Raw genomic sequence first — 25,648 nt, 5'->3', positions numbered from 1 at the left:
TCCTCTGGATCTAAATGGTCTAATTTTCCTAGTGGATGAATTTAATTATCTTTAAACTGAGGTTTGCTGATTTAACAAGATATGTAACATGAGATCCATATAATTTCAACAACAAAAAAATAAATTAAACACAGCTAACAAAATAATACTTTAATTCAGTAAAAATTAAACTAATTGCCACCATGCCAATTATTAAATTTATCAACTGTAAATGTTTATTTTTTTTATGTGAATCCCAGCTACAAAAGAATGTAAAATTACTGGACATTTAAGTACTGGGATTCACATAAAATTGAATGTGAATATTCTACTTTTTCTTTTTCAACTTGACACTTTTACTGGCCTGCACTTTATATTATTCATGTTTATATTTATTTATTTATTCATGCATCTGTTCACTGCAAACTGTCTTTACTTTCTCCATAACTTCTTTTGTGAACATTGCTTGCTTGAGTTCACTGTTCATCCATCTCATTCCCACTCTATTTATATGCTTAACTCTTGGTATGCAGTAATGCATTGCTAGTGTTAGATACTGCCTTATTTCCCATGCACTGTCAACATCTTTTCTACACAATTCATCAACCCAATGTATTGATGCTAGTTGACTACGGAGCTTCTGATACCCACCTTATAGTTCCACATATAGACTTCTTGATAACGACCTTTTCCTGTTTGACTACCTTCCAAACCAATACCTCATGATCACTTTCACCAACAGGTGGCAGTGTTGATACCTCATTCACAACCATATCCTGTGAGGCCATCACTAAATCTAATACCAATAAACTTCGTGTTAATTCTATCACGTTGCTTTAGATATTATCCTGCAAAAATTCAATAAATTCACTCTCCTTGTTACTATTACACTATCTTTTATTTCCAGTCCACATTCCTAAAATCAAAATCTCCCATTAGGATCACCTTCCTTTTACTTGCTCAACTAATTTGTCTAAACATTTCACAATCCATACTCTTTATATTCCCTGGTCTATAACAGCATCATATTAAACATACTATTCTACTGATCTCAACTTCACACCAAACAGCTTCAAAATCTTCACATGTACTACTATTTTCCACGTCAACTCTTGAAGAACACTATTCATCTACTACCATTAACAATACTCCCCTCCTCCTCTTATCATCTTCCTATCCTTTTGAAAAATTCTATACCACACCGTTTCGAGTCCTGACAATATATCATCCCCAGTCAACCAAGTTTCACTTATGCCAATTATCTTTGGGCAAACCAATTCAATCAATGCTACAACTCTGCTGTTTTATTTCTGATACTCCGTACATTAGTATACAAGCATAACAATTCTACACTCTTTGAGGACACAACATCAACACAATCATATTTACTCTCTCTGCTATAGTGCACTTCTCTTTGTCCTGACCATTCCCGTTCCCCTGATGCTGACTCTGATTTTCATTTAAATTCTTATCACCCCTACCATTTTGCACTGCATTACTTTGCTCTGCTATAATCACTTCCTCACCTTTGTATCCATCCTCTTCCCATCCTTCCACAATCTGCTTCTCAACCTCTGAGTCTTAGTGGTACTAATTTCATACGAATCCTTCATACTCTTAATAAATAACAATCGCTCCACCTGATCAACACCAAAACCATTCAAATGCATTCCATCAGCTTTGAAACATTCTAACTTTCCTTCAAATTCATTCCATACATTCACAAATTGAACACTCTCTGCCTAACACAATTCAGCCTTCAAATCCCTTTCCGCATTCTTTATCTCATTATTCAAGTCGTTTGCTCAGCACTACTACTAATTCTAATGCCCATTCCTTCTTTTTCTGCAAAGCATCTGATATTTTATTGTATATCACTTGTAAAATATGTCTTGTGCACTATTTCTTCTTGCTTCCTTGTTATTTATATTAGTTACGCTCTTCTCTTCTTTAAACATTCAATTTCCTCCTCCTCCATACACATAATGTAACTCCTCATTTTCATTAACTCTTAACTAAGCTCTTATATGCCACTTGTATTATTACTGTCGCAAGCACATCCATCCATCCATTTTCTGATTATTTCTAGTAACACCGCTCTCATTTTTTGGAATGTCCTAGCCTTTCGTAATACTTCTCACATACTATAATATTTTCCTTTTTATCATTTGATCTAATACTCCATAAATCTTGAACATTTTTGGATGCATACATAAAAAAATTGTCACATCTTATACCCACCATGGAAAAACTATGAGTTGAGACCTGACACAACTGCTGGCACATGTTTCTTTGCTGCCACTGCCACCAGTTTTATATAGTTAACAAAAACTTCTATGTTAATCAAGACTGGATATAATCAATGCTTATATCCAGTCTGGCTATCACACAAAAGCTCTAGTATACAGTTCTACACAATATAATTTAGGAAAAAAACACTTTTTGTAATACTGTTGAAATACACAGCTACTTCTCATCGTGACACTCAATAATGCCTTTTTAATTAGTGTTAAGATATTTAAAAAAAGATCAAAGCTTGATTACAGTAAACAAAAAATAATTATCACATTAGTGCTGCCTAGAGATGGGTTATATTATATATCTGTTGAAAAACAGTGAGTTTGAAATTAACATAAAAGAAACTAACTACATAGTGATGCTAGGGGAAAAAGATTAATACCAATATTTACATTTGTTTAAGAATTTTTAAAAACAAAGCCTTAATTGCTCAATTGAAAATTCAGGATCTTTATTTGGTTATAAATCAACCTGAAGTAGAAAATTTCTTTATTTAAGATTAATGTAGGTCTAACTGTTAATAGTGTATCTAAGAGAATTTTTAACTTCAGTCTAGTGCATGTCACTTTATATAAATTCATTTAACTTTTTAATTATGAGTATTATACTCTGATTGAAATGGATTCGATTATCTTCAAAATGAATATCTTTCTCACTATCTGTTTTTAAATCTGCTTCTTGCCAGTCTGGTTGGCCATTCTGTGGTTAGCGTATCTGCTCTCCAGCCAAAAGGCTGCAGGTTCAAATCCCGCTTGGGCATGAATGTTGATTGTCTGTGAAAATACTAGTGGTGGTGGTAGTAGATGCCGTTAGTGCAGATGATGGTGGTAGTTGCAGTTCGTTGTGTAGTGGATTAAGTTGTAGAGTAGGTGCCCTCCCTCAATGAGTTTTTGGACTCCCTGGAGGTGCCACATAATAATAATAATTCTCCAAGATCATAACTGTCCATTTCTTTGTATTATTTTCTGTTTCACACCATTACTAAAGTATACTTTTCTTTGAAAACAGGTTCTATTATAAATTTCTCAGATCCTCATAATTTTATTTTTATTTGCCATAATACAAAAATCATCAATAATCTTGTTTAAACAGTGATATTAAGACTATGTTTAAAAAGTTGTTAAAGTTACTGTTACTTAAGCTTCTCAACTCAAAACAGAATTTTGTTTTTCCAAATTATGAAAGAAAAATCTAAAAATTCCTTCACATGGTAGTAGATTTGTGTCATGATTGCTTAGTAATTCAGTTGAGTGTCTTATGTTACCAATTAGAATAACAAGAAGTTAATAAGAATTTAGGGCCTTTGACAAATGAATATATTTTGAGCAATTTTTGAATACTCATTGTTCCATAATCCTACATTATCCTACAATTCTGCATATTCTACATAATTCTATCTACAACTTCATTGTAACTTTTGCTACTACCATTGCTAAGTTTTGATTTTCTGGCATAAAATACTTTTATCAAAGCAAGATGAAGTGTGTAGTTGCAACATAAATGTTAAAAGACCAGCAATAATTATCTGAATACCTTCAAAAGAAGTTGCATTACATCTGTTTCAAAACAAAACTTGAAGGATGCCAATTTTTCATTAACTAAAGAATAGGATTATGTTGCAGAACAAAGGCCCTAAATTCTTATTAACTTCTTGTTATTCTAATTGGTAACTTTCACCTTTAGAGAAATTTCTATAATAAAATTGCACTTAACAGTATCGACAGAAATCTACTGTTGCACTTGAAGTAGAAGAATTAGTTGAGTAACTAATTCTTCTACTTCTGGTGCTTTGCACGCTGTATTCACTGCTTTTCTTTCCTTCCATGCTATTAATATGTTCAAGACAAGAAGTCCACTTCATGATGCTTTACACTGCAATGTTTTAGAACACATTTGATAAAGAGTTGTTGGTTTTTTTGAATACTGCAACCATTCCTAATGCATTTTACTCATTGTTAGGAGTTATATAAAGTACGTAAAGTTAGCATTTATTCAAAATTATTAATAAGTAAATATTTATAAGTATTTTACTAACCTTGGTTTCAGGCAAAATCATTTAATATATCAATAGTCCAGATATATGCACTCACATCTGACAGCACAGATGAGGATATTGACTTATTCTACAAAGATCTGACAGAGACAATAGAAACAATACCAAAGGCAAGATGTGCTAATTATTGAAGGAGATTGGAATGCCAAAGTCAGAATAGATAATGATGGCTGGGAAGGAGTCATGGGAAAATATGGTTTCGGAGAAAGAAATTAACAAGGTGAAAATATGTTAGAATTTGCTATAGATCATGAGATGATGATCTGTAATGATCCAAATGAAGGGAAAAACCAAGAACATGATTGATACGATAACGATTAAAAGAAAATGTATAACATCCATACAGCAATGTCGAGCTTTTCAAGGAGCGGATAAAGATTCAGACCGTAGTTCAGTGATTGCAAACATCAAGTTGAAATTAAAAAAGAAATATAAACCCCATCATCAGAAAAGAAGAGATACAGCAAGAATAAGTGAAGCAGAAATAGGAAAAAGGTACAGAACAGTGTTAGAAGAGAAACTGAAAGTGTAGAGAAAGAAAAAAATCTGAATATAAGAGTGAAAAGAGTAATGAAGTCAATAGAAGATGCAGTTGAAGAAACAGTACCAGAAGAGAAGATCAAGAAGAAATGGATTAGAAAAGAAACACTGAAGTTAGTGCAGGAGAAAAGAATGTTGAAGATAAAAAGGGATAAATCAAAACAAATTGAGGAGCAATATAGAAGAAAGTGTAAAAAATTAAAAGGTGAAAAAAGCAGTAAGAATGGATAAGATGAACTGGTTAGAAGCCCAGTGCAATAATATAGAACAGTACTATGGAGAACATAATACAAGGGAGGTATACAAAATGATTAGAACCATTAATAGAAAGTGGCAACCAAAAAACAGACCACAATTAAAGATGAAAAAGGTAAAGTATTGATGACTAAAGAAAAAATTGTACAGTGGTCGACAAGGTACTGTAGTGAGTTATATAAAGAAAAACCAGATTTAGATAGCATTGGGAAACTGACTGAAGAATTGAAGCAGATATCACCACCAGGTAATGAGAATGATATGGAAACATTTTAAGAGGAGAGGTAGAAAAAGCAATAGGATGGCTAAATCACAACAAGAGTCCTGATAACGATAACATCACTGGAGAAATGATTAAATATGGTGGTGTGTAAGTATGGTTACAGAAATCCACCAGCTATGTAATATGGTATGAAAAGAAGGGAAAATGCCACAGGAGTGGGTGAAATCAATATTAGTGACATTATACAAGAAAGGAAATAAGCTAGAATGTAAAAAATTATAGAACAATTGCCTTGACAAGTTTATAGAAAAAGTGAAGAAACTCTAAGTGAAACACAATTCGGCTTTCGGAATGGTTTTGGTACTAGAGAGGCCCTTTTCTGTACCCAAATATTGATACAAAAATGCATAGAAAAACAGAAATCTGTCTTTATGTGTTTCATAGATTTTGAAAAAGCATTCGACAAAGTCAGACACACTAACTTAATAGAAGTCCTTCAACAAATAAGGCTAGACGAACAAGACATAAGACTAATAACAAATCTGTATTGGAATCAGTCAGCTACCGTTCAATTAGACAACATTACCACCAGTGATATTAACATCAAAAGAGGAGTGAGACAAGGATGTGTGCTCTCACCACTCCTGTTCAACATATATGCAGAGGTAATCTTTAAAAAAGCATTGGAAGAATGTTCAGAGGGAATCACAATAAATGGAAAGATTGTTAACAACCTTCGATATGCAGATGACACCGTGCTAATTGCAGATAATATTATGGATCTCCAAAAACTCATTGACAGAGTATACATAGAAAGCCAAAGAATGGGAATAAATATAAACATCAACAAGACAAAATATATGATCATCAGCAAACATCCAGCCTCATCAATGATACTGACACTCAATGGGAAAAATATTGATCAAGTGTCAAGATATAAATATCTTGGTTGCTGGCTTAATGAATGGTGGGATCCAGAAATAGATATAAAGACAAGGATTGAAGTTGCACGGCAGTCCTTCATGAAAATGAGAACACTATTCTGCAATAAAGACCTAAACATGGAAGTCAGATGCCGAATGCTGAAATGCTACGTGTGGTCTATTCTGCTCTATGGAGTTGAAACATGGACATTGAAGGTGACAACCATCAAGAAAATTGAAGCCTTTGAGATGTGGCTATACAGAAAAATGCTAAAGATATCATGGACAGAAAAAATTACCAATGAAGATGTCTTAAAATCCATTGGCAAAGCTAAACATCTTGTACAAATAATCAAGAAACGAAAAACATCATATCTTGGCCACATCATGAGAAACAGCAAATACCAACTTCTACAAACTATTTTGATAGGAAGAATTGGTGGCAAAGGAACTAGAGGAAGAAAAAGAATATCATGGTTTGACAACATCAAGACGTGGACAGGAAAGAGCAGTGCACAACTGCTCAGATTAGCACAAGAGCGCAGTTTGTTCGCCAAGATGGTCGCTGACCTTCGATAGAAGATAGCACAATAAGAAGAAGAATAGCTATATTAAAAGATGTTTATCAGAATGCAGTTGTAGCAGTTAGAATAGGTGATGATTTGGGGAAATGGTTTAGAAAAGCAGAGGTACTAGACACGGAGACCCAATATCACCAAGCATTTTCATCGTGCATTTAGAAAGAGCAATGGACAAACTGAAGGAAGATGCAAAAGGAATATCTGCATGTGGAATGAGAATTAACAATCTGAGATTTGTAGGGTGACATTGTTATTATTGAAGAAGATGAAGGAGAACTACAAAAAACACTGAAACTGTTAAATGAGGAAGGGAAGAGATTTGAACTTGTTATGAACTTGGAAAAAACAAAGAATGGTATTTGGTGAGAAGAACATGAAACCTTTGGTTTCATTTTCTTCTCACCAAATTCTGGATGGAATTGATATAGAAAATGTAGAGTAATTCACATATTTGGGAAGTAAAATTATGTATGATTTGGACTCTAAAAAAAGAAATAAAGATCAGGATTGCAAAGGGAAGAACAAATTTGAAGGCCATGGATAACATCTGGAAAAGTAAGGTGATCAGCCTGCAAAACAAAACTAATAGTACTGGAGACATGCATCTTTAGCGATGTACTGTATGGATCTGAAACATGGGTAATAAATAAGGAATTCAGAAAAAGAATTTTGGCATTTGAAAGAACTTGCTACAAGAAGGTTCTAAGAATAGGATGGGTACAGAAAATCACAAATGAAGAGCTCTATTGGAAGATACAACCAAAAGAGAATCTAATGTAGAAGATTATAAAATGGAAGCTGCAATTATTTGGACACATCTGTAGAATGAGTGAGGAAGATAAAGACATTTATGTTTGGTATTATGGATGGTGTAAACAGAAGAGGTAGACCATACAGAGAATGGATAGACGACATAAAGGACTGGTGTGGAATGGGTGCACAGAAACTGCGACACTGTGCACCAGAAGAAAGGTGGAAGAAGATAGTGAAGGAGGCATCGGACACCAATGGGCAGTGAGCCCATGGTTCATGATGATGATGATGATGACGATTAAGGAATAAAATTAAATACTAATGATTTCAGTATTTCATACCTCACAGAAATAAAGTAATGGGCAGAACTTAGTTTTTATTTATTCATGTCGGGCTTTGCAAGAGTGACACGTGAACAGGAAATGCAATCGTGACCACAACTACCACCACCACCAAATTTCTGATATGTACATGAAGGGATATACAAGATACCATGATAATACATTGATAAGGGCACTCATGAGGTAACAGTAGCAGCAGCATGTAAGAAGAGCTCTGGATTCAGATAAGTTATTCTTGAAATAATTAATTGTATGAGTCATTGTTTGAGTAAGAGTGTCTATAAAAGTTGTGCGCTACTAGTATTATTAGTGTGTGGGATATTTTACTAAACTTAATTACAAATTTGTTGTTTTTGGCCCTTAGAGTAGTAACTGGCAGAGGAAAGATGGCAGCGGCTTTGTCAGTGCATGACTTTAACTTAGACTTCAGTCGTTTCGTGAAGTGCGAGGTATGCTACATGCATTCTTTTGATTACATAGATGGTTTGTGGACATTTAGGGCTGATGGATGAAGGGTATGCGCAAAGTGCAAGCTAAACGAGGATTTGATGAGTACTAATATGAATTTGATGACAGAAAGCGTTAGTAGCGAGAATGTCATAGGAAGAATGAGTGCTCGTTCGAAAGAGAAGCATGGTGTGAAAGAAAGGCGAAAAATTGTTAAGAAAGCATTGAAAAAGAAAACAAGTGATTTGAAAACCGTAATGGATGGCAAAAAGAACGAAAGCAAGGCAAATGTGAAGGAAGGAAACAAAATTGAGAGAATGAAAGAAACCGGAAATAGCATGACGGAAGGATCGAAACTTTGAAAAATGGGAAGAATGAATGAAAGCAAAAGTTGGACACATGGACCGAAATACAGAAACTCAAAAGGATGAATGAGAGTGGAAGTGTGAAGCGGGAGTCGAGAGTTCGAAAATTAGAAAGACTGAATGATAGAGAGAATGTGACACTACATTCGAAAATTGAATGGGTTGGATAAAGCAAGAGATGAAATGGATGCGGAGTGAAATTAAGAAAATTCAAGTGAAAATGATTAAAACAAATCAAGTAAGTATGGGAGTTAACGAAAGATGAGCGAGTGGCATTGTATGGCAACTCCATTATTAAAGGTGTGCTGGATGAGAGGATGCACAAGATATGTTTTCCAGGCAGTAAAATGAGTATAGTGATTGAAGCACTGGATATGAGGAGGGAGCAAGTGAAGGAGTTGACGGTTTTAATAGGTACGAATGAGTTGACAGAGGACAAAGAGCACATCAGAATGGATATCAGGAGGCTGCTTAGACGGATAAAAGAGAATAGTGTGACAGGAAGGATAGTAAGCATGTTGCCTCGGCATGACTGTGGTGAGATGAGACAGAGAGCAAGGATTATGAATGGTATGTTGGCTGATATGTATGAGGAGAGGGGAATACAATTTGTTAATGTGTGGAACGGGTTTGAAGGACAAAGCGAACTGTATGAGAGCGATGGACTGCATTTTAGTGGTTATGGTGTGAGTCACTTGGAAAGACTGTTGCTTTAAGGTAGAGAAGTGAGTATAGAGAATGAATCAGATCAAGTGGGAAGTGATGTGGAAGAGCAGGAGAGTACGACAGCAGAGATTGAAGAGGTGGTTATGAATGAGGAAGCAAGTGGCATGAGTATGGGTGTGCAAGATGAACAGGGAAACGGGGAGCTTCAGGGTGGACAGGGGTACATAGCATGAGAAAGGTGGATGCTCTAAGAGGATGTGAAAGCATGTGCAGACAGGAAAGGAATGGGATGACCTGGGATCAAGAGAAAACAGTTGCAATTGAAGAGGGTTCTAAAATGAATAAGCAGAAAGGAAAATGGCCTTAGTCAATCATGGAAAGATCACATCGAATGAGTGTTATCAGTGGAACTAGCTGTAGATCCAGGAATGAGCTGTTACGTTTATATACAAATACTAAAAGTGTAAAAAACAAGGCAGATGAAATGGTTGCACTAATTGAGTCTGTTCACCCAAAAATTGTTGGAATAAGTGAGACATGGTTAGATGAGGACAATATCCTGACAGGAATGGAGATAGAAGGATATGATGTGTTTCGTGAGGATAGAAGGGGTAAAAAGGGAGGGGGAGTGCTATTGATGATAGAGAAAGAGTTATGTCCATACAAAGTAGAGATGCAAGAGGGAAATAGTGCCAGTGGTTTTGAGGCAGTATAGTGTGAGATAGAGGTGAATGGAATGAAATACTTGGTTGGATGTTGTTATAGACCAGGAAATGTGGATGGTAGTGACTATGAAATGTATAATCAAATTAGCCAAGCAAATAAGAAAAGGGTGATCATTATGGGCGATTTTAATTATGGCAATATAGACTGGAATGATGAGATAGCAACTAGAAGTAAAGAAAATGAGTTTCTTGAGTTTTTGAGGAATAACTACCTCAGACAGTATGTAACAGAGGGCACATGAGGATTGGGGGTCTTGGATTTGGTCATCTCATCAGAGGATGTAATTATAAATGAGGTGTCAAATCATCCACCAATTGGTGAGAGTGACCATGAGGTGATTACCAGGGTGGTTGCCAGCAGTGTGAGGACCTCTGTAAGAAAAGGGTATATGTGGAACTACAAGGGGGGGGGTGATTATAAAGAGCTCAGGAGACAGTTCGTAGGTGTAGCATGGAATGAGGAGTATCAATGCAGCTTGGGGGATTTTCAAAAACTATCTAGTAGATGCAATGTCTAAATGTATTCCAAGGGTGAGAAGGTTAAATGAGGTAGGTGTGAAATGGATGAATAAAGAGATTAAGCATGTGATACAGAGAAAAAGGACATTATGGAGGCAGCATAAGAGAAGTGGAAATAACCAATTCCATGAGGACTACAAAGACCAGGCAAGGCAGGTGACTTGGTTGGTGAAGATAGCTAGAGGGGTATGAACAGCAGTTAGCTAATGAAGCCAAAAAGAATCCTAAGGAGTTCTTTCAATATGTAGCCAGCAAAAGAAAGAATGATTATGGAAGGATGACACTGATTGAAGAAAATGATATAAAGACAGCTGTTGCAGGTGTGGTGGAGACACTTAATGAGCAGTTCATACACATCTTTCAATCTGGCGAATGTGACTTCATGGAGAAATTGAGAGCAGTTGATGGTGGGGAGAGAGAGAGACTGACTGTAAGTGAGCAAGAGATGTATGGGGGAGATGAGCAAACTAGACGTAAATAAGGCTGTGGGACTTGATAATATATCATCACGTATTCTGAAAGAATGTGCCAGGGAGTTGACACCTGCCTTGACATATTTTTTTAATATGAATCTTGCACTCTGTCAAGTTCCTAAGGAGGGCAAAATTGTGCCACTTCATAAAGGAGGTGACAGAACTCATGACACACAGATAGGCCTATAGTTTGATGCTTGAGTTCTGTCACCTCCTTTATGAAGTGGCACAATTTTGCCCTCCTTAGGAACTTGACAGAGTTCAAGATTCATATTAAAAAAATATGTCAAGGCAGGTGTCAACTCCCTGGCACATTCTTTCAGAATACGTGATGATATATTATCAAGTCCCACAGCCTTATTTACGTCTAGTTTGCTCATCTCCCCCATACATCTCTTGCTCACTTGCAGTCAGTCTCTCTCTCTCCCCACCATCAACTGCTCTCAATTTCTCCATGAAGTCACATTCGCCAGATTGGAGAAGCTTGTGAGAACTAGGATTCAGAATTGGGTTGATAGCAATGGTATTACCTTTCATGGACAGCATGGATTACTAAAGGGAGGTCATGTTTTAGTAATCTACTTACTTATTATAATAAGGTGTCTGCTTCCATGGACAGAGGAGAAAGATACACAGTAATATACTTAGATTTTGCAAAAGCTTTTGATAGATTACAGCATGATAAGTTGATAGTCAAACTGGAGTTGATGGGGTTGAATATTAGATTGGTGCATTGGATTCGAGACTGGCTATCTGATAGGTATCAAGAAGTTGTGTAAGGTGGGAGCGATATCCAGGAAAAGGAAAGTCACTAGTGGTGTGACTCAGGGTCTGCTTTAGGGTCATTGCTGTTTAACTTTTATACTGATGATATTGGTGAAGATTTGGATGGAGATATTCAGTTGTTTGCAGATGATGCAAAGTTGGGACGAACCATGATGAGTAGAGAAGATGTTGTGGCCTTACAAGAAGACTTAAATAAATTGAGTGACTGGGCACAGGAATGGGGATATGAGTTCAATGTTGCAAAATGTAAGGTTTTAAAATTTGGAAAACAAAAAAGAGATGCAGAATTTATGCTTGGTGAGGATATACTGTCGGAGGTGGAAGAAATAAGAGATCTGGCGGTGATAGTGAATAAGGATCTGAAATTTAGGGGGAGGGACAGTCAAAATTGTGAAGACAACACAAAGGCTTTTGGGAATAATGTGGAGGACACTGACTTGAAGTAGGGAGATTCTTGTTCCATTGAATAAGGAATTTGATTAGGTCACACATGGACTATTGTGCCCAGATTTGGACACCTGGTTTTCAGAAGAATGAAGAGATGTTGGAAAGTTAGAAACTACCTTAGTCAGTCACCTCTGGAGCCCTGGAATGTCGAGTATGAGGAAAGATTGAGAAGATGAAACTTGCAGTCTGGTGGACAGGAGGAAGAGGGGAGATATCATAGAGACCTACAAGTTATTAAAGGGTTGTTATAGGATCAATGCTGGGTTCTACAGAAAACAGTGGGAGATCAGGGGAGAACCAGAGGTGATCCCTGGAAACTGTATAAAGAGGGTGTGAGTAGGTGGGGTAGTGAGCAGCAGGTTTTTTTTCATGCAGAGTTGTGAATGATTGGAATGCCTTGCCTGAGAGTGTGTTTAAAGCACGGTATGATGAGCTGTGTGTATGATAAAAAGACCTCCTAGATGAGTCTTTGACTCCATGGGATCTTGGGTAATAATAATAATAGCACAAGGGTGGACTGAAAAGTTCTCGGCCTCGACCATAGATGGCAACACTATCCGCAAGATTTTTTTTTTCCTAAGTTGGTACATCTGTCATAAGCATCCATGTGAAATTGCAAGTCATTCTATGAAGTAGTTTGTTTTATACAGCTGTCTGAAGCAAAAGTGTTGTCTATATCCCTTGAAATGGATAAAATTGAGTATCGTGCAGTTATAAAATTCTTTGTAAAAGAAGGTTTAATGGCAAAAAAAAATTCATTTGAAGTTCATAAGTTTATGGGCACTCTTCTTCATATTCGACAATTAAGAAATGGGCTGTCGAGTTCAAACGCGGCTGTACCAGCCTTGAAGATGATAGCCAAATATTTAGCAAACCTACTGAAATCACATATAGGCAAGTCTTGCTCTTTTCAAAAAAAAAACATTCTTTGGATTTCTTAGACAAATTAAAAAAATGTCTCTACACAACCTACTGATCTTATGGTGAGCTTCGATGTAGAATCCCTATTTACAAACGTACCTTTGAAAGAGACTTTACAACTGCTTTCCGAAATATTCCCACAAGATATAGTAAAACTGTTTGAATTTGTGATGCATTCTGGATACTTCGTTTACCAAAACAAATTCTACAACCAAGTAGAAGGAACTTCCATGGGAAGTCCCCTCTCTCCCCTGCTTTAGCCAACTTTTATTTACAGCATTTAGAAGATATCCTTTTTTCTTCTATACCCTCGACCTTCATTCTGGGTTAGATATATAGACAAAATTTTTGCAGTGTGGCCTCACAAAATATATGTACCTTACCAACGTTTTTAGCTACGATAAATACTTTACATCCTATCAAATTGTCAATGGAAATTGAAAGAGACAACAAATTATAGTTTTTAGACATTCTTCTCATCCATCCACCATCAGGTAATTTAACATCAGTTTATAGAAAACCCACTTTCATTGGACGTTACATTCTTCAACAATCTGCACATCATCCTTCTCAAAAGACAGGAATCAAAGTGTTTAATTCGACGAGTTAAGACTAATTGTTCAACTCCCCATCATTTACAGGAAGACCTCTCAAATATCAAACAATATATGAAATTAAATGGCTTCTCAGAAAGGACTACACAAAATATATACAGGATCAATGGTGGAGAAGTTCTACAGAGAATAGTGGGAGATCAGGGGAGAACCAGAGGTCATCCCTGGAAACTGTATAAAGAGGGTGTGAGTAGGGGAGTGAGAGGCAGGTTTTTTTCATGCAGAGTTGTGAGTGATTGGAATGCCTTGCCTGAGAGTGTGGTGTCTGCAAGGAGTTTGAATGTGTTTAAGACATGGTATGATGAGATGTGTGTGAGATAAAAGGATCTCCTAGATGAGTCTTTGACTTCATGAGGTCTTGTTTAATAATAATAATAAATCTATGTGACTCCTACAAACTTAACTTACACAACAAGGAATCAATACGTCTAGTTCCAATCCCATACATCTCCAGCATTCCAGAACCGATTTCAAGAATTCTGAACAAATATGATTTAGTAGCAACTTTATTCCTATTAATAAACTCTCAACGTATTCCCACCCTCTTCTGAAGATAAACACTCTCCTATGTCTCCTCTAGGTGTATTCCAAGTTCTATGTGACTGCCATCTATCCTACTTCAGACAAATTGGACACAACAGAAAAAATATAAATATATATATAAGAACATCGATCATATATTTTCCACAAAAAAATCCAATAAACCTGGTTTAGTCATCATAGAATAGAGAAAGACAACATTCTTTGGTCTGAAACATGCCTTCTACGTAGATGTCAGTACAAATTTGGATGCTTATTTCAGGAGAGTGCTGACGCCTTATTTCACCATCCTAACTTGAATTGGAATGACTGCCTACCCTTATCAAAAATAAGGGAAAATTTAATTTGAATAACACATCATTAAAGTTTTTCAATTACTATCATCTGATGATCTGTTGAGTATGATATTATAAGTTTTTTATATATATATATGTATGCAATTTATTTTATACTGTTATAATGATTAACTTTTTCTTCAGTTAAAGCATAACACTATGGGCAATTTAACATCACACGGCTCGTTCTATTTCGAATAAATCAATTGTTTGCATTCTACCTTGTAACAACTGTTTTTTAAGCCACTGCCAATGATCTGTTAATTTCAGACTGAAATACATGGCAGTATATTTTATAAATAATACTTTTACCTTGTTTTCATGTATATATTTATCAAAGACTGGAGACCATAGATACTGGGAGTTCCAAGAAAGATTAGTAGAGCAAACAGATGACATCAATGGCAGAATCATAGTGAAAATGGGGATTAATATCCTATCAAGAAGGAATTTGATAGAGTTAGCATTCAGGAAAAATGCTAACTCCATAATGTGTGATCAGAGCTAAGTTCAGGTGGATTGTCATTAAACAGAATGAAAGAAAAGAAAAGTTAGCAGAAGTGTTTTGCTAGGATGGCAGGAAAAAAAGCAGAAGATGACCACCAAAATCTAGGTGGACTGGTGAAGTAAGAAGCACCTTAGAAGAGTGATATATAAGATCAATACCAGAGCCCGACAGATAACAGATCAATTCGGAAGAAAATTGTTAATATAAAGTAGTAGTGATGTAATCTGAAATAAAAAAAATATCAAAAATTTGATGATTATGATTAATGTTTTTTTTTATAAAAGTGTGTGTTCATTATATCCATTAAGCTTAAAAATATTAAATGGCATTCTTTTAAATTGAACTTATAAATCAGTTAAGATACTTACATAATCCACACGATCTTCAGCCAGCCAATGGAAACATTTCAGAAATAGGAGAAGGGTAAACAACGCTACAAATTTTGGACTAAAGTCATCTCTGAACACAGTGAAAGCAAGGCATGTTTCAGTAACTGCATACCAAGATCGCTCAATTAGATGCTGCAAATTGAAAGCATAATGTTAACCCACTATAAACCACTATTGTAACTATTTTGATTAATGCTCTTGCATAATTACTACAAAGTTCAGTAAAACAGCATATATCTGAAGAAAGAGAGAGTGTGTGTGTGTGTGTGTGTGTGTGTGTGTGTGTTTAAACCTATAAAATAAATCCATACAGATACACATACAAATTAATTTTTGTATTTCTTTTTCATCTTTCCACTTCTGACATGCACAAGAGTAAGCTGGATGATCTCCCTGACAAGTGACACATTTAGTTTTTTTTGCAGAGCAAGATTTGTTATCATGCTCTTTACTACCACATCAGGTAGTTCAGGCATGCCCATATTTTTTGACATTTAGTGAATTAGGAATGTACATTCCAACAGGACAGCTGAGATACCTTGCTTTTACAAAATTTGGAGGCTTAGGTGTTTCAAAAGTAAGGAAATGTTCCTGGTTTGAACCAGGTAACCATCCCTACATATCAGGATGCATCTCACCTGTCGCTCACCGATCTTTAAGCTCTGAACATACTCATCAGACACATCAAGGAGATCCCATTCTGATATAATTCCTGTAGAGGAGTGATATCATCAAACCAGTGATGTTGCTCCCAGTAGTTTCTCAGAATTTTGCTGACACAATGCTTCCACACAAGGATATCACCAGAGTCCTACCAGTCCTTCTAAACCCTTTTGAATAAATAAGGGTGACACTCTCCCTATTGGCTTTTCACCTGTTGTATGGATGATCAAAAACACTGGTACATTTATATTAGTGTCATACATCCTTTGTTTCATACTTCTGTTACCAAATGCTGTATCTATGGTATCAGTACTTGGTTTGAAGTTTGTTAGAGCAACCTAAAATGTTTGAGAATGAAGAAAATATGCTCAAGGAGTTTTTGATTTGGTTCCAGAGCTTCCCACCCACCATGGAGCCACACATAGATGCTCACTGACTGGCAAGTAATGCCTGCACTCAGGAGTGGAAAGCAATGGCTACCTCAGACACTATACCAGCACTACAGCAAGCCTTGGATCCTGACCGACAATGGGGTGAGAGACTTACTGTAACACTGTTGACACTTGCAGGAAAGTCCACTGGCCAATTGATCCTGAATGGGCCATCCACAACCACCTGTCTTGCCAAAGCAGAGGCCAAAGTAGTGCAAGACTACCAGGATCCCTCTTTCCCGATTTCCACAGGTTGCACCACAGGGAGTTACATCCCTGTGATAGTGGTCTGGAAAAAAAGGATAGTAAAAAAGACTAAAAAAAAGGAGAAGTAGAGTAAAGAATAGAGGAAAAAAAGAAAAGAAAAAGAGGAAGAATGAAAAGGGCCAGTATCATCACTGGGAGGTCCCCCCCACATGGAGGGGAGAGTGTGTTAGATCTGATGATAGCATCAAAGGAAGTTTAAGTTGAAGAGGTAACTATTCTGCCTCCTGTTGGTGACAGTGATCATGCAGTACTCACTCAGGAAGTGGTTAGGTTTATTAATGTTCCATTCAGAAAAGGTTACATGCTCAACTACAAAGCAGAAAATTATGACTGCCTGAGGAGTATGCTGGGTTATGCAGCATGGTATTAGTTGTTGGATGGGAGCAATACTGACAGTGCATGGGAAGTGTTTAAAAAATACTTAAAAGATATGATATCAGAATGTGCCCATAGAGTTCGAAGAATAAATAGAGTAGAGTGAAATGGATATGTAATCTAATTACGCAAGAGATTCATAAGAAAAAGATGATGTGGAAGGAATACCTCATGCAGAAGGGTGATTAGTAATAATAATTATCAGCAGCAGACTAGAAGTAACAAATGTTGAATGGAAGACTAAGTCTGAGCATGAAAGAAACCGACTCTGCAAGTTAAAGACGACCCAAACGAATTCTATCATTACGCTGCAAATAAAAAGAAAAAAAAATGTAAACTTGAAAGAACAACTGTAATGAATGCAGTGGTATGTGGGTGACTGATACAGAAGTGATTGTGCAACTAATGAATAGCCATTTTGCTAAAAGCTATCAACCTAGTATATGCAACACTGAACTCCCTGCTACCTGTTCACTGTATGGGGAAACTTATGTGAGGAGGTAGTACTGGAGCTGTTGCACAAACTGAATAAGAATTCAGCAATAGGAACTGATGGGATATCAGCACGTATGCTAAAAAAGTATCCAGCTGAACTGGCAGTTCCTTTGACCTGGGCTATATAATTTGAGTCACAGAACAGGAAAGATTCCACAGGAGCGGAGAGAATGATTGTAATCCCATTGCACAAAAATGGTGCAAAGAACCGATGTATTCAACTATCAACCAATCAGTATCTCAGAAGTGGTGGTGAAGACTTTGGAAAAATTGGTTAAGGCTTGCATTCAGAAATGGGTTGAAAGAAAATCTCTACTTTGCAATGAACAGCATGGTTTTACTAAGGGAAGATCGTGTTTTAGCAACTTTCTCGCATTCTGTAATAATACAAGGGGGAATGGGTATATTATGATATTTTTGGATTTTGCTAAGGCTTTTCACAGAATACAGCATGGAAGATTTTTGCATAAATTGGGGAATAAGGGATTGGATTATAAACTATTAGCATGGATAAGAGGATGGCTGAATGACATCAAAAAGTTGTATGTGGGGAGCGGGGGGGGGGGGGGGTATCTGCATTGTTCAAGGTAACCAGTGGTGTTCCTCAAGGATCAATACCATTATTGTTCAATCTGTACATTAATGACAATGGAAAGGATCTGATATATGACACACAGCTATTTGCTAATGATGCAAAGATAGGTAAGGTAATCAGGAGTGCTGCTAATATAGGCTGGAATTGTGGGCATATGAAAATGACTATCAGTTCAATGTTAATAAATGTAAGGTGTGATTAAATATCCAATGTTGTATTATATTGGTGGTATTATACTAAAAGAAACTGATTAGGCTAGGGAAGTTGGAGTTTTAGTAGACAGGAAGTTGAAGTTCAAGGGTCATATAGCAAAGATTGTAAATACAACTTGGAGAATAATTGCAATGCTGAAACGAACCTTGACATATAAGGAAATAATTTTGCCTCATTACTAGGCCTTGTTCTAGTCTCCTAGTGATTCTGATACAGTGGAGAGAGCAAGAGTCAAAAATTATATCAGGATTGTGGAATACTGTGGAAGATTGAGAATTTGTAGGCTGCAGACACTAGCAAACAAAGGAAGAGGAGTGATATGTAAATGACTACGTAAATGATCAATCATCTCATAATGATTGCTGATGAATAATTTATTCATAGTGAGATAACGCAGCGCACATGCTTGCTTTAATTCATTAAGGCAACACTCAGACAGTCAACTCACAATAGCAAAACTGTTAACAAAGTTGCTCATTATAACAAACTACTGATAACTCCGAACCACAGCCCAACATGCACAGTGCTATGTTAAAGGAAGTTCGATTAGCAAGGTACCCACTTATAATATAAATTATATTTGATAAGAAATTATTCATGTTTAATCCTCAAATTCAAGTGCAAGCAAACAACATTTTTTGACATATTTTCATGACTAAGCTACTTGTATATGGAGTCTGTTAACTTCACATCTTTTGCCTTAAGATCTCAAAGCAAAGCAAACTTCCTTTTGGATATGTATATTACTAAGAAAATAGTACTACAGGTAGTTCTCACTTTACAAATTCCTGCATATGAATTTTTATCTTTACAAATTTTTTGGATCAGAATTTTTATTTTAAATTGTGTGTGGCAAAGGCAATTAGGGGTGTGTACGGGAAAATTACGCAGTATGTAATGACATAATGATCAGTTAGAACGAGCCTCAGTCATTCACGAACCTTGGTGAGGCAAGTGTGTTATTCATAATTTTCTTCAATTACACCTGATTTTTTATTTTTATTTATTTTTTTTTTTAACTATAACCCTTTCACTTTTCCAACAATGTCAAAAAGAAGCAACTGTGCAAAACCAGAAAATGAACAAAGGAAACAAAGAAAAGCAATTACGTTAGAGAAAAAATACAAAATTATTATCAGCCATCAAGCGGGTAGCACTGTTAAAGCTCTTTCTGAGAAATTTTCTCTTATAGCTTCTACAGTTTGCACCATTTTAAAGAATATATTTGAAAGAAGTAAAAAAATGCACTATTTATGCAGTCTACCTGGTTGCATAATAAAGAAACAAGCAGTATAATTTCTCATATGGAAAAACTTAACTGCTTGGAAAAGTGCCCAAACTCAAAGATTAAACATGCCTACACAATGATTTGTACTAAAGCATTAGCCATTTTTAAAATGCTGAAAGAGCAAAAAAGAGAATGAATGCAAAGAGACTTTTGTTGCAAGTAGTAGGTGGTTTAACTGGTTGGCATAACATTAAAGTACAAGGTGAAGCTGCAAGTGCCGATAGTGAGGCTGCAAAATCTTATCCAGAAAAATTAGAAGAAATAATTAAAGAAGGAAATTACTTGCCATCACAGATTTTTAACGTTGATGAGACGAGCCTTTTTGGAAACTGATGCCTGCATGAACTTACATCGCAAAAGAAAAATCAAAAGCATAAAAAGATCGCATCATTCTACTATTAAGAGGAAATGCTGCTGGTGATTGCAAGTTAAAACCCTTATTAAGAAAATCCAAGGAGCTTAAAAGGAATTAATAAAGATACTCGCCCAGTAATATGGAAGACAAATAAGAAGGCTTGGCTCACGGGTTCCCTATTTGAAGATTGGCTAAGGCATCACTTTTTTCCTGAAGTGAAACTTTGTGAGAAAAAAACAAATTCCATTTAAAGTGCTTGTGATAACTGACAATGCACCTAGCCATCTCTCATGTAGCTTACATTTACCCTAACATAAAAAAAAAGTCTTTTTACCTCCAAATACAACCAATGGAAGAGGGAGTGATTGTGACATTTAAAGTACATTATCTCAAAGAAACTTTTGAAATGTTAATAGAAACAAATGACAAAGATTGAAACTTTTCTATCAAAGAGTTTTGGAAGAGATTCAACATTTTAGATGCACTTCAGGTAATGCAGAGCACCTGGCATAAAGTTTCCAAAAAACTATAAAAAGAGTATGACATAAACTTTGTTCTTAGTTTAATGATCATTTCGAAGGCTTTGAAAACCCAACAAAGATTGTGAATTCTGAAACTCAAGCGATCTTAGCTATGGCTTACCAGATGCAAATAAAAGTTTTGGAAGGTGATGTTAATGAGCTGCTTCAATCTCACACTATGGAACTCTCACCCAATGATCTCTTTGAATTAGAGGAACAAGAATGAAACGAAGAAGGAAAAGACAAAGAAGAGAAAAAGACCTAGAAGAAGCATTTAAACTTCTCGAAAAAGCTCAAGTAATCTTTGAATTAAAAGATCCAGACTTTGAACGATTTTAATAAATTTTCCTGTGAAATGAATAATGCTTCTGCTTGCTATTGAGCTATTTTAAATGAAAAGAAGTGAAAGTCAACCAAGCTTCCTAATATATGTCATACTACCTCAACAGCTGCCGATTCACCCAGTAATATAGAAATAAGCTAATTTTATTTTTGAAAGAATCTTTTTTTAATTCAAAATTTTTCTTACATTATTTTTTAAATATGTAAATCTTTGGTCAGTAATGTCTTTTCTTATTTAATATTCATTTTATTATTATTATTGTTGTTGTTGTTGTTCCGGGCAACTCCAAGGAGTCGACACTCTCATTGAGGGAGGCCCTAACATCATGTCAAGAACAACTATTTGACATTCACACAGTATCTATCATACCTTGCTTTAAAATCATTCACGGTCGTAGCACCCACAACAGACTCTGGAAGCTTATTCCACTCAATCACTACTCTCCAAGTAAAAAACCTAGCTCTAACACCCTTGTCAACCACGTTCTTGCCCAGCTTCCATTCATGGCCCCTAGTCCTAACACAATCAGTCCTATTCTCAAAAATATCTTCTGGATCAATCTTATAGAAACCCTTCAGTAATTTGAATGTCTCAATCATATCACCCCTCCTTCGCCTATCGACCAATTTCTGCAACCCACAAATCTTCAACCTATTCTCATAAGGTTCATTCCACAGACCTGCTATCATCTTGGTCACTCGTCTCTGGATCCTCTCCACTTCCTCCCCATCATGAAGAAACCCTGGTGCCCATAACTGGGCACAGAAGTCCAGATGTGGTCTTATCAAGGCTCGATACAGAGGAACAACAACTTGTTCGTCTCTGCATGTTAAAGTATTTTTCAGAAGCCAAGTGATTTGGTGAGCTGTTTTAGTTACTTTTGCAATGTGCCCCCTAAACTTCAACTCCCTATCCACCAACACTCCCAAATCCCTGGCCTCATCAATCTCCTGGAGTACGGTTCCACCAATGCGATATACTGCTGCTACTCTTTTCACCCCAAAATGCATAACCTTACATTTTGGCACATTAAATTGACATCCATTTTTCCTAGCCCAGTCCTCCAAACTATCCAAATCATCCTGTAAAATTTTGACATCCTGTGCACTCATAATTGCTCTACCCAACTTTGCATCATCAGCAAACAAGTGAACACTTCCTCTCAAATCCTTTCCTATATCATTGATGAACAAATTGAAAAGCAGTGGTCCAAGAACAGAGCCCTGTGGCACTCCACTAGTCACAAGCCGTCTTTTAGACTCCACTCCTGAATAAAACCACTCTCTGGTATCTCTCCTTCAACCACCCTCCTATCCATCTCACCAACCCTTTATCTATCCCCATCTGCTCTAGTTTACTGATTAGGGTTCTATGTGGTATCCTATCAGAAACCTTGCAAGGTAAAGTAGTATTACTGTAAACCCGTTACCACTATCCAGTTCAGCCGTCACTATGTTATAAAACGTGAGCAAGTTACTCAGGCATGATCTACCCTTCACAAAACCATGTTGTCCCCCATACAATATCCCATTTTCATCTATCCAATCCTGTATTCTTTTCTTGACTAATTTCTCTAAGACCTTGACATTGATTCCTGATATGCTAATTGGTCGGTAATTTACAACAGCAGTGTTGGAACCACCTTTATGCAGTGGAACTATTTTCACCTCTTTCCACCCCCCTCGGGACTAACCCAGACCCGAGACTCATATTAAACAAAATGGTCAAGGGTACTGACAATTCTTTAGCCACTTCTCGTACAACACGAGCTGGTATACCATCCAATCCCACAGATGTATTGACATTGAGGTTATGCAACAGACTACTCACCTCCACTTCATTCACCACAATTCCCGTATAATCTACTGGTACATTCGTTTCTGCAATGTCACCACCTGGATGATATATTCTTCAAAAGCGCTCACTCAGTAACTCAACTATATCGACTGATTCAGTTACCTCCCTACCATCGGCAGTCTTTAAAATCATTCTGCCAAGTACATTTTTCCTTTTACTTGCTACATATCTAAAAAACTGTTTAGGATTCTCTTTAGCCTGCATGGCCAATGTTCTTTTGTAATCCTTTTTTGCTTTTCTTACCACACTCGTTACCCTTCTGGCCTGTGCTTTATACCGTTCGTGTGCCTGCCGGTCACCTTTCTCCTTAAATTCCCTCCATAGTTGTTTCTTGTTTTGCAGCTCAAGCTTAATGATGTTATTCATCCATTTAACTCCTACTTGATTTATTATTCGGACTCTAGGTATACAGTCAGCCATTGCTTCATGCAAACACTTCTTAACTACCTCCCATGCACTATCGACTTCTAGTCCTTGCAGTTGTACATGCCATGGCACTGAACCAATCAAACTCCTAAGCTTGTCATACTTTCCAGCCAGATAATTCCACACGTACCCTGTCTTAATTGAAAATTCTACACCTTTAGCCACCCCCCAAGTCTAGACCCTATGATCACTCTCATCGATTGGTGGTAATGTGGTCATATTTGTCACAGCCAAATCCTCAGATGTAATTACTAGGTCAAGCACTCTCTGACCCCTAGTATTTTCCATTACATGCTGTCGCAGATAGTTATCCCTTAATAAGCACATAAAATTCAATTCCTTCCTCCCGTGTGTCCTCTCCTCACTCCAATCAATGCGACCATAGTTGAAATCTCCCATAATAATCACCGTCCTTCCACTCATTTCTTCTATTTGCTTGTGCATACTGTCACAACCATCTTTTCCATCACCTGGTCTATAGCAGCACCCAATTGTATATTTAGTTCTGCTAGCCACAATCTCACACCAAATGGCCTCAAATGTGCTCTTTTCTCTATCCTGCAATTCAACTTCTATTCTCCTTGGCTGCAGCTCATCAGCTATCATCAACAATACTCCCCCCCCCCATTTTATTCTCCCTGTCATTCCTGAACACACTATACCCATCACATTCAATCCCACTAGCTATATCATCTACTGTCAGCCATGTTTCGCTAATACCAATAACCTGTGGTCTGGAAGTGCCAACCATGGCCAAAAACTCTTCTTGTTCCTAATACTCCTAGCATTAGTGTACATGAATTTAAGTTAAGACCCCCATTAGCCCCAACCCTACCTTGATGCCTTATATTAACTATCCCACTCTGATTTGTTGTCCTTATTTGCTCGGGCATATGATATTCATTCTTACATTCAACTGCCTCCCTAAGGACTGTATATCTACCCCCCCCCCTTAATAAATCTAGTTTCCCTGAATTTGCACATCCACCACATTCAGCAACACTTTCTCAAGTCTTCTTACACCGTGACCATTCATATACAAGCCATCCATCTTATATAGATCCTTTCGCCCATCGAACTCACTCCACATGTCCAAAAATTCCACACCACTCGTCATACATAACCCACGCATAAAGTCATTCGCAATTATGGCCCTCCTTTTAAACATTTCATTGTCATACCGTGGCAAAAGACTAAACATTCTAACTCACCCACCCTTTTCTGTTGCTACCTCAAACAATTCATTCAGGTCTTCTATCATTTCCATTTTGTCTCCTTTCAAATCATTCGTACCTGCCACAACAATCATTTCTTTCACCCTTTCCTTTTGCTCTCTAATAGACTCAGTTACATCCTTTATGGTAGCACCAGGTTGGTACGATTTTGTCAAATCCTCTACTATCACACCTCATACTAACGAGTCTCCATACAGCGCTCTATCCTTCATTTTGTTCATGTTCACACTCATACGTCTATTTTTCCTGTCATACTTTTTATTATTGGCTGGTTCATTCAGTCGACTTTTGCTCATAAGCTCTAGCTGCTGTTTTGCCCTTTGTATCGCACCATTTAACAACGCGATCTCACTCATTGCGTCTATCTCATCTTTTTTATTCTCAGTAAAACCATTAATACTATCATTCACACTTTCTACATTCACACTCTCACAATTCTCTGGTACAACCTCACCGTTTCTTGTCATATCCCTATTTTCTTCATTCTGAAGTTTGACAAAATATCACACTCACGATCCGAAATACTCTTCAATTTCTCATTCTCCCTACATTTTCTACACACATTTACTGCTTTATTATCATCTAACCACACTCCGACCGCACTCCGCAAAGCGTACATTTCGCTAGTACACTGAATCATCTCTTTTATACTACCATTCTTTGAAAAGATGGCGAACCATCATTACTGGCCGCCATTTTCCTTCGTACTGGAGCCATTCTTACTTGCAACGTATTTTATCAAATTATAACACACCAAAAACACACAAAAAGATGCAAGGCAAACAAAACTATGCAATATTAAATAAATTTATCAACGTTAACTGAAAATAATACTTATCTTCTCCGGAGCTTTCACGAACACCACACACTATGAATCCCTCTAACGGCGACAGCAGCTAGTGG

General features: G+C 36.7%; 1 protein-coding gene across 1 annotated transcript in view; it reads right to left on the bottom strand.

Moving 5' to 3' along the window:
• sip3 (septin interacting protein 3) overlaps positions 1–25,648 on the bottom strand; it is a 306,647-nt gene that overhangs the window by 238,842 nt on the left and 42,157 nt on the right. Inside the window, exon 3 of the mRNA XM_090399016.1 lies at positions 15,661–15,813. Within this exon, the coding sequence (XP_090255142.1) occupies positions 15,661–15,813 (153 nt within the window). The remainder of the gene's footprint in view (positions 1–15,660; positions 15,814–25,648) is intronic.

This window comes from Typopeltis vanoorti, chromosome 1 (assembly GCF_054136105.1).
Source record: "Typopeltis vanoorti isolate ZY-2024b chromosome 1, IOZ_Tvanoo_1.0, whole genome shotgun sequence".
Taxonomy (NCBI): Eukaryota; Metazoa; Arthropoda; class Arachnida; order Uropygi; family Thelyphonidae; genus Typopeltis; species Typopeltis vanoorti.
The sequence above is the reverse complement of the archived record's forward strand: the minus strand, read 5'-3'. Positions and strand labels throughout refer to the sequence as shown.